A 15392-nucleotide genomic window follows, 5' to 3' on the forward strand; every position below is an offset into this window, starting at 1 on the left:
TTGGCTATTCTAGGTTGATCTTGCGCTTTCTACCTGGGTTTGATTGCAAAATCCATCCTGGACTTAAAATAGCTTTATTATTTCTGCAGAACATTTCTTTGTCAACAAAAAGGTATTTTCCACCCCAGAAAACACTTCATCAACAAATTCACAACCAAGTCAAAAAACAGCCCTGACAAACATGGTCCCTCAGGAAAATACATTCCCCGTATCTAAGACCATGAACTGAGCTCCTCTCCACAGTTTCTTCCCTAAGCTGTGATAAAGTGGGGTAAGCAGTACCACCCAAGAGTGCTGGCCTCAAAATCAGGACAAGAAGGACAAACAAAGGACCATAAGTGGCCACACATTGAATGCACTCACTTCCACATGGGGAGCAATTCTCTGTGCTGGCCCCATACAGGGCTTGGCGTGTCCAGCCATCAGGTCTACGCTTTTCTACCTGCAGCAGCTGGACTGGAAATCTCAGGTTCTTCCCCATCGATATTCTGTGGCTTCCTATAGGGGACAGAGTAATTAAATCATTTTCCTGATAGAAGGAAAACGACACAGACTAGGAAGCAGCTAAGGTGCTTGAGGGTCCTGGTCTGAGGTCTGATGCTGCCCTGTTGTGTGATCTCAGGAAAGTAATGTTTTCTGCCTGTATTTCAAAGTATCTTTTGTCATCTGTCCACAGAAAATTGCAACGCCTGGTATACAAGGGGGTAAGAAAACGTTTTGTGAGGGCAAAGCAAGCACAGAACTGCTTTGTGATCACAGCACAGGCTACTGTCCCCACACTTTACCCCAACTCCAAAGCGCAGGCAAAGGAAAATGCACTCCTTTCTTTCCCTGCAAACAACTCGGAGATGCACAAGGCATCGCCAGCAGAAGCTGGCAGGGATCCCACACTCCGAGTCTTTTACAACCAAAAGAGCTTAGCAATTAGCAAAATAACAAAAAAAAATGTCAAATGCATTTTTGATGCTCTGAAGTTGCTGAGATTTTAAACAAACAGTCTGGGCTGCTCCCACACACAGAGGTCTGTGCACAAGCAACGTAGCAACAGCACCACCGTATGGGGATCTCCAACCCCTACAGCCCTCAGAATCTTGTCCATCTTCAGTCTGCTCCACAGACAAGATTAGCACCATGGTGGGATTAATTTGCAGAAATACATTGATTTCATGGTTGCCAGCAAGAACATGTGCGATGTGAGGGTGATCTCTTTTCTCCGAGTCTCGTCAGGCTAGCTTCTGAAATCTGAAATACTGAGCGGGAATAGGTGGCTGTTTGGGTCTGTGCCTGGACCTTTGTAGAAATACTCAAGGTCAAACATGCTCCTTGCTTATTAAACCTTTATAATGCTTGCTGGTTTTACTTGTTTGCACTCACAGACCTCAAAACCCTTCCCTTGTGATGCAGGAGCCATAAGCCTTATTTGCTGTTAGAGGAAGAAGAGGCACAAAGAAGGGAAGGTACATGCCAGAGTTCCCTCAGCAACCCTGTGACAGAGACCCCCAAGACCTTTCTGTCTTTCCTTAGTGTCCTATTCTTAGTGGCAACTCTGGTCTCTGTTGCTGGACTCTGGAAGATATTTCAGGCAGCCTAGCCTTGCCTTCATGTGCTCTGAAGCTTACTTGAACAGTAAACCTAGATGTAAATCCTTGTAGTGTGAGCTGGACCATGACATGAAACAGTGTTAAGCATCTACAGATGTAGCAGCTGGAGCCTATCTCTCTGCCGGCAGTCGAGGGCAGCCCTGGAGCAGCAGGAATCATGTTTCCTGCTGCTGGGCCAGTGTTGTGCCTGTCCATCCCAAGACATGTACACAGAGAGTGGAAAACAGCTGGGAGCTTGGTGAGAAATATTTTAGGCTGCGATAGGGGACATACTGTGGCCTTTTGTCACAAGCAGAGTGAAATCTGCCTGTAATCATGTACAAGGTTAGAAGAGGGTACACAGGACCAGCTACTCTGGCTCCTCCTGACTGCTAGCTATCCATCCCTCTCTGTAGACATCTGTGTATCTATTCATTTTCAAATCTTTCTCTCCCTTTATGTACCCTTCTGTCTTCCTGCCTATCCAATCGTATGCCTTATTTAGGATCCATGCTTCCCTCCTCACAGACCAGTCAGTAATGCGATTTGCCTTACTGCCGTCTAACGACTCAGTCTTATTTATTCCCCACCTGTTCTGACTTGGGGCAGTTCAATACGCCCGAGGCCGCTTGCGTTCCCAGGAACATAGCTGTGCAGCCATTAGAAATTCCCACTTCCATGCTTAAAATTGGCCACTAAAATCCCTAATCACACATCCCACGTCCCCACAGCCTGAGTAGATTTGCAGACAAGACCAGGCTCATTCACTGCACAGGTACCAAACACCTTCCAGCAGTGGAAAAGTCAGTAAGATTCCCCCTGCAGGCCATTGCAACCTCCACACACGTACTTCAGAGCAGCCTGAAAAGGAGCTGCAAGCAGTGCTTATGCTGAGCAAGCAACGCAGTGACATCCCATTCGGACAGAGGAGCCTTGGACAGCAGCTCCTCTTGTTTTTGCACTTAATTGTGGCTTGAATTAAGGGATCTGAGAAGGTGTTACACCTCTGATCTCAGAGGCTGGAGAGTCTACAGGATCCCCTGATGATCTGGCTCTTTTAAGGACCACAATTCATTCAGGAGGTTGGATGAGTGTGTGGAACTTCTTCTTAGTTTCCTCTTTGCTGGGTTCTGGGGGGTTTTTTTGTCTTCTGCTCATAAGACATCCCCATGAATAAAGGCAGTCTGTGATTGAGGTCTTATTACATTATCTCTGTCATCTTGCAGGCTTCCCTAAAGCCTCTTCAGACCATGTAGCCAAATGGTTGCCACAGCCCAGGAAATCAGAGCAACTTACTTTTGCCTTTGGAGACACTCAGTATATCTGTCCAAATTTCCCAGGCACAAGTTCACCTGTTGCCCTTCTTGTCCTTGAATTTCCAGCTCATGCCTACCACCGTTACGCAGCCCCCCGATACGATCTGTGACACCATGCTCTGTACCATGATCCGCCACCGCTTTCCCAGCCTGACACCAGGCAGGAGAACTAGGATAGAGCAAATAATCCCGTCCTTTTTCCTTCCCTCCTCAACAGAAAGCTTCAGGCCTGTATCTATCAGGAATCTGCAGTGACAACATAAAATAGTTTTAAAAAAATACAAAATCCAAGTGATTTGTAGACATCCTTGGATTCCCACGGGAAATAGATGGTCTTTTTCATGCAGTTAGATGAACTGTGGACTTTATAACTCCAGGAAAATAAAAAATAACATGCACACGCAATCTTATGGGCAACTGCATGTTAATGTATGTGTAATAATTACAATGGGCCACGTTTGCCATCTTCAGGACTTGAGCAGGAACTGCACACAAATGTTCAAAAACAGAGTGAGAAGCAACAATTGATGTAAGGATATAGGAATTACTGGGTTTTCACACAGCCTCGGGCTCCAGCCAAGCAGGACTGGGGCATCATCAGGCTCTTAACTATGTGCATCTCTTTCACAGCATCACGAGTCCTGGTCTTTGCTGGTAACCCTCATGCTGCTAGAAAAAGAATTAAAAGAAATAATAGTACTAGGAGAGTTTAACTGGAAGCAAGTCAGGCTGCTGAGGATGAAAAGAGCCCTTTCTCTTGCTTATCGATGCATTCCTTGAAGGAAGAAATATTTAATTCAAGGCCTGGGTGGATTTAAAGGGGTGACCAGGTTATGCTTTCCCTTTGGCTCTATTCTTCCCAACACAAGGAACCAAACCTTACAGGGACAATCAGAAGGGATTAAAAAAGAAAAATAGCCTCAAATATGTCTGAATAAGGAACACGAGAGTCTGAGAGCATATAGCCACTTATTTTATCCAGCTATTCCATAAAAGTTGGCTATAAATAAGATGGTCTGCAAAAACATGATGAAGCGAAGGTCAATAGTCACAGAAGGAAGGTGTTGGGTTGGGGTTTGTTTATTTTTTTTTCTTTTTAAACTGAAGTTCAAAAGTCCAAAGGGAAGAAGCACTTAAAATCCCCACAGAGGAAAGAGAATCTGCAAAATCATCCCCTGCACTGGTGTAAATCAAGGGCAGAATCATTAACTTCAGCAGATGTAGTCCAGCTGACCTTCTATCACTCATCCCACAGCCACTGATCAAGGCGTACTCACTGGTGGGGTGGAGTGAGAAGCAGAAAAAGCCTTGACTCTATGTAAGCGCTTCTCAGTGATAACAAAAACATCCCTGTATTCTCAACACTGTTTCCAGCACAAATCCAAACCACAGCCCTGTACTAGCTACTGTGAAGAAAATTAACTCTACCCCAGACAAAACCAGCACAAGACAATACATACAAATAAGGGCAAATGAGCACTTGGACACCCAGAAGAGGGAACTACACTGTTATTTGCCCACATACCTTGCAATCACATGCCATGAGTGTCGTGGAGACACATATACAGATAAACAGCTGGAGGTTTTTATTAGAAAAACCTTTTGTCCCTGATTTATACACAATAGCTCCACTCAGGATAGCAGTGGGGGTGGAGAGCCTTGTTCACAGGGCGCAGCCACAGCCTCGTGGGCACTGGGGAAATGCATAAGGCCAGCCTTGTTCTAAAGAATTTGGGTTTTTTTCCACTTGTGTGAACACTTTGCCCAAGGGTGGGAGGAAAGGCGGGGACATATTAAGGGAGAGGAGCTGCTGGTATCTCCAAGAGTCGCTCACAGTCAGGTAAGGGAGGCACCTAACACAAATATCACCAAACAAACCAATCCCTCCCCTGGTCCAGCGAGCAGCTTCGCTTGGGTGCCTTCACAGGGTAACTTTCTGGGCATGCCTGATTGCAGCCTCCCATGGTATATAAACTGCCCCACGAGGAAACAACCCATATTCAGCGTGAGAGAGGCTATCCCAAAATGAAGGTTTTCCTTGTTCTTCTGCTGGGAGCAGTCCTGTGCTTGGACTCAGGTAAGACAGCTTGGAGAGTCTCCCCCCCATCCCCTCCAGCAGATTTTCAGCCAGGAGTAAAGGCTTGTTACGGGGTTTGGCCATGAGGGAAGAAATGCTGATGCAGTTAGCATGTGAAGACATTTGCTTTTTGATGGGATGTCCTGGGTGTTGCATGGAAAAAATGCATAGTCCCACCCTGCTAATGGTGTGTTCCTTGTGCTGGGTAGAGCAGCTTTCAGGAAAGATAAAACCTATACAGAACTGAATTTAATTGAAATCAAAATTATTTAAGCCAAACCATGTATTTCTGTGTGCATGTGGTTTTTGGTTTGTTTTTTGTTTGTTTGTTGTTTTTTTTTTAAGTGGAGTGGGAGGTTACTTTCCTTCTTCCCAGGTTATCAAAATTGTGAAATTTTTGCAAAGATAAGTTTTGCTCCAAATTGTTTTCTGACTCTTTGTTTCAAAAGTGGCTTCTGATGCTGCAGAGATTGTCAGAATTTTAATAGGACAGAGAAAGGGAGAATGCAGTGGCATGTTATTTTATAAACTGGATGGGTGGGATTTGGACACTGTCAGGTTTTTCTGGCCTCACTGAGAAAAAAAATTATTTTAAACCAGCTTTTCCTTATAACCAGTTAAAAGAAGAAGCAGATCTGAGCAGAAGTGTTTCTCAGTCAGCAGAGGATGCTTAAGGAATAGGCTGAGAAAGGTCTTGTACAGACCTGGCCTGACGTTCACCTCTGTCAGATTCCATCAGAGTGCTCTGAAATTTGACTTTCATTGCATTAAAAGTCAGATGAATGTGAGAGCAGAGTGCAACAGTACAGACAAACTGGGGTTTGGCTCCTCGCCTCTATGACTGCATCAGCCATTTGTACCAGAGCGGCTTGGACAGAGGGAGACCAAGTGCCTCAAATCACTTCTTGTTCCTGCTCTGAATAACACTAATTTCTAAATAGAGTTTTTTCGTGTCCTAAAAAAGTATTTTAGGCATTAAGGTGTTGACTTGACAGATTCCTGATACAAGCCTGGTGGTCATGGGGTTGAAGTACATATATATACATTAACTCTCACACTTGCAGGGCTCCAGTGATGCCCTGGGGCACGGGTAGGTAATAAGATCAGGTAATTACACTATGCTTTCACTCCTCTGGGGACTATTTCTCATCAGGGCTAGACACTTTTAAGCCGCAATGCTTATTCTGCCTTTGCTTGATGCGTATAACAGCACAACACTGACTTGCATCCCCCATAGAATGGCATGTCCGTGAGGGGGTGGAAACACGGGGTGACCTGCTTTTCAGAGGGAGGCTAAAATGTGTTTGCACTTTGCTTTCTAAGAGGGTGGGATGGAGACTATGTGTCACAAGTTGATCTAACTGAGACAACGGGATGGAAGAGACCTTGCAAATGGCGTGCTCCATCCCTCCCTCACCCTCTCTTCCCTCTGGGCTTTCCCTCTTTCATCCAACCCTGGCAATGCCCCAGCTAAGGCTTACAAGGCCACCTGGTAAAACACTAATGTCTATAGAAGCCAACAAATAATATTAACCTCTCCTGGGGACTTCATCCCTTCATCCCAATGCAGGAGGTGGGAATATCACAAAAAGCCTGTTCCAGACAGGAACTGAGTTAGGCATCCTGAATGCAGAGAAGAAAGCATTTGGGAAGCACTTTCTGTTGACTGATGAGACCAGTCAATGGAACCAGCTATCCAGCTGGTCTCATTTTGCTCCCTCACTGCACCGACTAGATCTGAAACAGCTTCAGCACCTGCAAAACTTAACTTTCACCCCAATTAACCATACTATTCTCCACTGAAAATGGAAAAAAAACCCATTGTTTTCCCAATAACAAAGGTACTACCTTTCTTTGAGTGGTCCTGTTTCCCAGTTCAAGCACTAAGTTGGGTTCCCTGGAGAGCTTCTGATGGATTTGTCTTATAACCCCTCTTGGTCTCTTGCAGGTTCTTCTTTGCAGTGTTACAGCTGCATGTCACAGCTCAGCAACTCCAACTGTCAGAAGCCAGTGGTCTGCAAGGAAAAGGAAATGTGCAAGACAGATCTGATCCGTAAGGAAAAGTGGGGGTGGGCAGTGTATTACTTGTGGTGTTGGAGCCAAGCATGTCCCAGACTCAGATGTCCAAGCCAGCCCCACCTACTCCAGATACACCATCTGGTGCGGGCCAGCAAAGCTTAGTGTGCAGCAGGAAGAGAAAAGCCATCTAGGGAGAAAAGGTGATAAAAAAGCTTACAGATTACTTCCATGACAGCAGAAAAACATTTATCCCTTGGTGATAACTGGTCCTTTGGTAGTGGTGCTGACCATCACCAAGTTGTCTCCCCACACAGGCCACAAGAGTGTGACTACAAAGTCACGTTAGTACATGCATGCTGTACCCAATAAATTCCTCAGTGGTTGCCAATAGTTCATACAAAAAGTCCAGCAATATGTCCCGGGCAGTGCCAGTGCCTGGAACGAACCTCAGGAGGGTGCAGCTGTGAGCTGTTAAGCACTTGATATCAAAATACCTACCAGTGCCTCTCACCTGTACAAAACTAGGTTTATTTGTCTTTCATAACACCAAAAGTGTTTTGCTTACAGGGGCAATAGTTGAGTTTATGGCTTCAGAAAGTTTGGAACATGGATCAAAATGTGGAGGTCTGAGTCTGGTGAGATCTAGTCATGAAGTTAGGAGGAACATTCAATGACAGAGCTGACTTTAGGTGAATTCAATGAATAGGATAGAATTTCACCTAGGCCCATCTATAGCCACCTCTGAATGCAGCCATCTGTGTGTCTCTGGGTAAACTCTTTTAACAGATTATGATTTAATTCTCCCATTCTAGACGTGGCGAAAAAAAAAATATTTACCCTGTCCAGATCTGCTGTGACAGCTCAGTTGCTCTAGACCTGGGGCACAAAACACATCAGTGACGTGTTCAAACTCATCTCTGTCTGGCAGTAAAAGTAATACCTCCAGTAAGCATTGTCCTTGCTGGAAATGTGCAAACCCATGGCCGTGCATCCACATGCAGGAGAGGCAACACTTTGTTTAACCTGCTGGCCCTATACACTAAGTTTGCATATGTCAAAGACTTGTTGCCCAGAATTATGCAAGACCAGGAGATCTCATGCAGACCGTAATCCGCTGGTAACCAGCAGTTACTGAGTATCAACCGGCCACAGAAAAATAGCCTGTGCCTCTTAGAGACCAGTCAAACAATAACTCTGTCTTCTGTGAAATGGGGATAGTCGTGTTTCCATAACTTCCCTCGGTGTTGAAAGGCTCCCTGCAAAAAAGACTTGTGAGATACGAGCAAAGATTACCTCACATGCTTGCTCCTCATCCGTTAGTAGCTTAGACTCCCCAAAAGAGGTGTTAATGGCTACTTTCATTATTAATTAAATTATTAAAATTTCTGTAGTTGGTGCTGTTTTAGAAACCCCTGAGAATTGTGCTGTGGAATACACTGCCTTAAGCAAATACTTGGTGATTCAAACCCTTCCCCTCCTGCTGACAAACTGACACCCCAAGAATACCACTTGCTACACGAAAACATGCAGCTGTTTGGAAACACTCCTTTTTCCAAGAAGTGAGCTCAGATAAGAATAGCATCTCATTATTCAGTTCCATGAGGCTTGGCTTGGCTTGCATTGAGTCCTTGTAGTAATGGTCCTGCTTTCCTTCCAGGGGTCAGAGGGCTCTTGAGCATCATCAGCAAGGGTTGCGACTCGTCATGTGAACCACAGCATCAGGATTTCAGCGTGGGCAGCAGAAATATCTCCTGCTGCAGCAGCAACTTCTGCAATGTCAATGCAGCGGGCAGTGTGAGGTACAGCTATGGGGTGGCAGCAGGGATAGCAGCCAGCATGCTCTGGCCTTTCCTGAACAGCAGACTGTGAGGAGGAAAGACGACTCCCATAATCACAGAGAGTCTTGGAGTACCCCTCCTATGACAGGAATTGTAACTGGGAGCAAGGCGGTGTGCTGGGCGTACAGCATCCTTGGAGTTGAGGGCAGATCTTTGCCATATGATACCTTCTTCATTACTGTCATTGTATTGCTGTAATGCTACCAGATAAGAAAACATGTATGCTTGCTTTTTCACATAACACTGAAAATATACTTATTTCTGAATCATGTGTGAGTTTGTTATCGGTATATCGCTTAGTCATGTATTTCTGCACCCAGCAGGTGGGCGTATTGCATGCCTGGCCAATGTTCAGCCTTGGTCATTGCTGTGTAATGATGATATGTGCCAAGAGGTGCCATCACAGAGGAGAATAGAGGTGACATCTATACCTCCAAAGCTTGAGGGGCTCTGGTTTATGAAAAACTCTGGAAAGAAAACTTGCTTGTGACCAAGAGACCCTGGGACCCCCACACTCTCCTATACACTTATAGCACCTCTATACATTTATAGACTCTAAATCACACAGTCTGCCTTCTCCAGATAGTTTATTTCATGATATAAAATAGAGTGTTCCCACCTTGCATTGGGAGACCTTGTGCAGTGTTTGGCAAAGGCAGCAGAGAAAGCACCATCCAAAGCTGCCCGAAAGAAACTGTCAAACAAGGCCTCCAAGTAACACATATGTGAAGAGATCTGAAAAACAAGGTAGAACACATTCTGAGAAGGTCACTGTGTCACATGGGCCTCCTCCCTATATACAACAAAAGAGGTGTATACGTATACAAAGGGACATATATACAGTCCGCTGGTATCAGCAGAGTGTACAGATGGGCCTGGAAGAGCCCTGGGTGGGAGGAACAAGACAGGCTGGACCCATGAAGTCAAGGAGCTGCGAAGTTAGGACAGCGGGTGAGTGAAGGACTAAAAAGGGAGGGAGATTGGCCAAGAGCCCCATTTTCCTTTCTCATACCCTAAGAACTATTGGAGCTGCAAAGGATATGCAGAGCCACAGGCTGAAATAACAAAGAAGCATTTAGCTGGTGGAGACGAGTCATCTGGGGGATCCATAGCTATGGGACAAAGGCCAGCATCAACTTCTGGATTAAGCTAATGCGATGTCAGAAGATAATGACACTGTCTGCTATTGTGAAAGAGAAAAGCACTTAAATCCTAGGGACGCAAGACATTAACAAGCTGCTAATAGTAGGAAGCAGAGAAGGTGTTTCCCCAAAGGAAAATCCAGAATGAAACACCTTCCTCATACGAGGTGAGTCTGGTTATTGGCAGAGGGAGGATATGGGACATATGGGGTGATTTATTCAGGCTTTTGCAAACCTCCTGGGTCTTAGTCACTGAAAAGGGGGCTCATTCAGCTGTACATCTCCCAGTTAGGCTGTTTTCTACATGGATGACCATCTCCGTGACCTCTCCAGTCCAGAGGCTTATCTTCTTGCACTGTAAGAAGATCCCTGACACTCTACTGCCCCGTGCCCACTTTCTGAAACAACTCCTAGGGAGTCAGGCATGTCCACATCCGGTGGCCTTTCTCAACAAGCAATTTGGCTACAATGGCCCTGTCTGGAGACTGGGGGTTTAGCTGTACAGAAATGGCCAAAGCATGTTACCCACCTCCAGAGCCAGGGTTGTCAGGTGAGACACAGCTTCTTCCAGCTGCTGAAGAGGTCAAACACATTCAGCCCCAAAAATCATAAAGCCGTCAAAAGCCTTTAGGTTGAATGAGGGCTCCAGTTTACCTCTGTTATAGCATATTTTTCCCATGTGGCAACATCGTCTACTCGCTCAAGCACAGCATTTAGGCATTTTCTGGAGCCAAGAGGGAAATTTCCCTTGCTATGGTGGTTGAGACCTGATGTCTGGACCCTACAGGCTGAGGGCATGACTCCTCCTCCCAGTTTCCTCTCTACTTATTCTGGAAGGAGTCCACAATCAATCACTGAGTGATTTTCCCCTGGATAGATCTGGAGATATACCCTCTTTGGGGATATTTCTGGAGTTTTTGCATCCAGTGCTGGGGGGATTAGATAGTTAGAAGAAGGTGCAACTGGGAGAGGTCATGACTGGGAAAGACACAGTAAAGAGCTGGGTAGGAAGTCTCTTAGGACATGATGTGGTGCTAACCGGTGGAACTCGCGGCTGCTTGATGGGTGCCTGGCATGGCACTTGTGATAGCACAACACTGCATTCCCCATTAAAGTCATTGACAGACAGCCTCAAAAACATCCCTCTAAATTCTGGGAAGGCTTAGGAGGTGTTGAACTGGGGTGGATAAATTACTCAGCCACAGGTCAGAACCTGGGCTGGGCCAGGGCAGGACCAGGAAGGGAACTGTTTTCCCAGATGCTGCAACTGCACATTGACAGAAAGGCTGGCCTCCCCTCCTGCCTTGTAAACCCCTAACAAACACAAACAGCACTTGGTCCCTCCTGCTCTTATTTGCCCCCTCTCTTGCAGCATGCTTGGTTAGTACAGACGATCTGTCATCACACAGCAATGCAAGCCCTGGATGAAGGTTGATTTACTCTCCAGGTGCTGAAAAAAAAGGGCTGAGAGCTGTTTGCTGGGTATTTGAAAAACAAGGCTATTTTTTTTTTCCCAAGCAAGTTGCTTCTTGAAATTGCTGGCTGAGCAGTTTTATCAGTTCTTCTCCTATCTTTTCCACACTTAACAAAAGGCCTAAAATTGAGGACAGGCTCTTTAAACAACTCAATCCGTCATGTATGCAAGAGATTTCTATTCCTCTAGGATCAAACTGCAGTTCATTTATTTAAATAATAAATAGCTGGACAATAAAATGGATGGTTTCTTTTTTTCAAGGGCAGCAGCTGTGCTTTTCCAAAGGCCGCAATTGCATTATGGACTGAATGTAAACATACAATTCTCCAGTGAGGCTACCTCTCACAGATGGAAAAAGTAAAGAAACTCTGATCTAGAGTAACTACTTTGGAATGATTTTTATGGTAGGGAATGTTACAGACATACGTTCAAAGAAAATTGTGGCTTATATTATTGTTATGATATTGTATTTGCTATTAGTATTAGCTAGTATTCATTATCTCTGTGGTTAGGGATTAGGGCGTACAGTATTTTCTATGGCCCAGTAGAAGTTACACCCAGTGCCTGTACCTCGTCTCAAAAATGTTGCCAAGCTCCCCTGAATTCAACCCAATTTGCAGCAGCTGGTTAAAAACATTTGATCACACTGGAGAAAGTCTGTGGGGCAGAGAGGTGGGGTGAGCTGGCATTTAAGGACCAGCCTTGCTGTGCTCCACATGCCATTTGTGGCCTGGGGCAAGTCACACCACACTGTGTCTCCATACCTCTACCTTGTACAGATGTTATCAGGTCCCATACAACAGAAAGATGCTCAGATAGTGACTTTAATGGGGCCAGGGGAGAGACTTAGGCTAAATATAAGCTCTAACAGAGTCAGCTAGCATAACAGAGCAGGGAAAAGATTACCTGCTACCAACCCACCCTGCACAGCCGCATTCCTGCTCTGAATTATACACACACTGTTGTGCAATGACAATTTTGTCGTCCAAATAGACCAAGAGAGCTTCCAGTTAGCTCTGCTCTGACAGCTATTAAGCCACTGGACAGTCACTAAAAGCAATCAAAAGACCTGCCCTTTGGTTACAGAATGTCCCTAAAATAACTGTTTCTGCCACTCACCCGGGAAAAGGCTGGCTGGACAAGGCTGATGAATCCAAGTTCATCCCATGCCATCTTGACTAATCCCACTCCCATCCTGCCACTTGACAACTCTGCGGCAGAGAGGTCCCTTGCTGGCTCATTTCTGACCTTACCTTGACCTCTACTAATGCCTTTCTAAGCTAAATCACAGGACTCCTTGCAAACCAGATGCCGCACCCATGACTACTCTGTTGATGCTCCCAATCCACAGCTCCTGTTGCAGCCCTGACCTCCTCCCTATATGGCTTCTCTGATTTCTCATCCACAAGCCCATATTATGGGGGACATTACCTTATAAAGTCACTGGCTCAATAAAAGACCTCATTATGTGCCTGTAACAGAATTTGTGTACACCAGCTGTGTTCACCACCCGCACTGAAACAGCCTCTATGCCCTTCACGGGCACATGTTCACCTCTGCCAGTGCTTTCCCATGTGAATCAGAGACACCATGACCCAGCCCTGGACCCTTTCACACCTCTGCTGGTGGCCCTCCGCGGCTGGGGTAGTTTGACTGCCTCCATACACCTCCCCTGCAACAGAGATGACAAGTATGGGGCTGGCTCAGGAAAGGAAAATATCGTGCTCCTTCTTCCTCTCTTGCTGTTTTCATTAAAGATTCAATCTGGCCTTGGGAGAATTTGTGGAATGAGGACTTCACCCAGGGAAGGTGAGTGAAAGGGGAGTGATGGACAGGGAGTGGACTTGTTTTCATCAGGGGTCACTACACATTGAGTTATTTTCAGTGACCCACCTGTCTTCCTGGGTGGCTGTGTGGTGCCACACACACGATGCTTTCTGTCCAAACTAGTTGCGTCCTCGGCTCTGGGTTTGTATTCAGCTGCATCCTTTACACTTGCTTGTTTTAATCCTCTAAACTTGCTTTTTGCAATGTAGCAAGGGTTACATGTTTGTCAGCTCTCACAGACAAATTCAAGAGAAAATGTAATCTCCAACATATCTGTAGTAAAGAGAAAGGTGTTCATCCTGCTTAAAATACTGACATTCAGGCAGACACTAGGTTTTTTTGACACTTATTTAACTGTAGTAATTAAAAAGAGAGGAAGGTGTGGCTAAAGTTTCAAATAGTCAGTGGGGATGTGATCATTTGAATACATCTGACCTATTCTGTTCATCCACAAGTGAAATGAGCTTTAGAAAAATAAAGGAAGGTTAGGCTTGCCACAAGAATTTGACTATTCAAAGTTTAAATGGGAACATTTAAAAGAAAACAGTTAAGAAAACAACCCTCTGCTCTTTCTCTTGCAAGCCATAGAAGCAGAGAATGACAATCCTTTGCCAAGGCTGTAGAGCTCATGTGCAGTCACTGGACTGGCTCCAGCTGCCTTGTGGTAAAATGGCAAAGCATTTCACAACAGTTCTCACACCCATGTACTATCAAAGACAGCTATTTCCCTGCCCTTCGTAATCACATGCAATTAATTTCTCTTTGCTGTTTTTGCAGCAAATGCTCTGCTACCAGGTACTCTTCAAATGCAGCAGGTCTACCCCGTTCCTCCTCATCTTCCCCCTAGGAGGATGGAGGAAAGAAGCACTTGCTTTAGCCATGGAGATCTGTTGGTGCGATGTCTTGCAGTGTGGAAGCAAGGAGTCTGAAGCCAGTCAGAAGTGCAACATGAGCATCTGAATGTAGCAACCTTGAGTTTATTCAAGAGTGATGATCTGAAAAGCTGGCATTTGACACAAAGACAATGAAAGAGAACAATCCTGGCATGAAGAAATACCCAGCAAACAAAAGCTATTCATCTCAGAAAGCAGGGGCACTCACCGGGTGGATGGAAAATTGTCCTAAATTCCCCACTCTGGAAATTTGAGGACAACCCTTTACTCATCTTACTGTGTCCAGTTTTTCCTCCCCTGTTTAAGAAGGACAGGGAACTGCTTGAGCAAGGCCAGCGCAGAGCTAGCAAGGTGATCAGGGGCTGGAGCATCTCCCTTATGAGGAAAGGCTGAGAGACCTGGGTTTGTTCAGCCTGGAGAAGAGAAGGCTGAGGGGGGATTTCATCAATACCTATAAATACCTAAAGGGTGGGCGTCAGGATGATGGGACTAGGCTCTTTTCAATAGTGCTCAATGACAGGACAAGGGGCAACGGGCTCTAGTTGTAATGCAGTCAGTTCCACCTGAACATGAGGACAAACCCCTTTGCTGTGCAGGTGCCAGAGCAGGGACACAGGCTGCCCAGGGAGGCTGTGGGGTCCCTTCCCTGGAGACATTCACACCCCACCTGGACGCGGTCCTGTGCCCCTGCTCTGGGTGTGCCTGCTCTAGCAGGGGGGTTGGACAAGATGATCTCCAGAGGTCCCTTCCAGCCCCCACCATTCTGTGATTCTGCAGTTCTGTAAACTCCTAAAGTAGAAACAGCTGCTGTCCCAAAGCCCAGAGAAGTTGTGAAGACCCGAGTCAAGAGCCTGACAGAACTCCAAAGAAGCCAACAAGAGAAGCCTCATTGCCATCCTTGGCAGCTGTGAATACAGAGACTGGAAGCAGCACACCTGGAGGTAAGGGTGAGCACATGTGGGCACAAGGGATATAGCATTTGTTTTGCTGGCTGGAACCAGGAATTGGCATTAAAGGCAGGAAAAAAGGGAGACATTTTTCTGAGTCTCACTGTCATTCTGTCTCTGTACTCAAAACGGCTTCTGAGGACAACAGTAATAACACTCCTTATCCCTCTTATCTCCTCCTCCCTCCTGGTCCACCCAATGTCTATGTCCATCACAAGCACCAGGACACTGCAACCAAACCAATGACCTTCCCTTGCCCAGACTATGCTCTGCTCCCAC

General features: G+C 45.8%; 1 protein-coding gene across 1 annotated transcript; it reads left to right on the top strand.

Annotated features, from left to right (window-relative positions):
* The first annotated feature begins 4000 nt into the window (after window positions 1–4000).
* On the top strand, window positions 4001–9099 carry PSCA (prostate stem cell antigen). The gene is made up of 3 exons (XM_075085941.1): window positions 4001–4973; window positions 6922–7026; window positions 8650–9099. Exons 1-3 carry the CDS (start codon window positions 4859–4861, stop codon window positions 8859–8861), a joined length of 432 nt encoding a protein of 143 aa, XP_074942042.1. The 5' UTR covers window positions 4001–4858; the 3' UTR covers window positions 8862–9099.
* The last annotated feature ends 6293 nt before the right edge of the window (window positions 9100–15392 follow it).

Source organism: Phalacrocorax aristotelis, chromosome 2 (assembly GCF_949628215.1).
Source record: "Phalacrocorax aristotelis chromosome 2, bGulAri2.1, whole genome shotgun sequence".
NCBI classification, from domain to species: domain Eukaryota; kingdom Metazoa; phylum Chordata; class Aves; order Suliformes; family Phalacrocoracidae; genus Phalacrocorax; species Phalacrocorax aristotelis.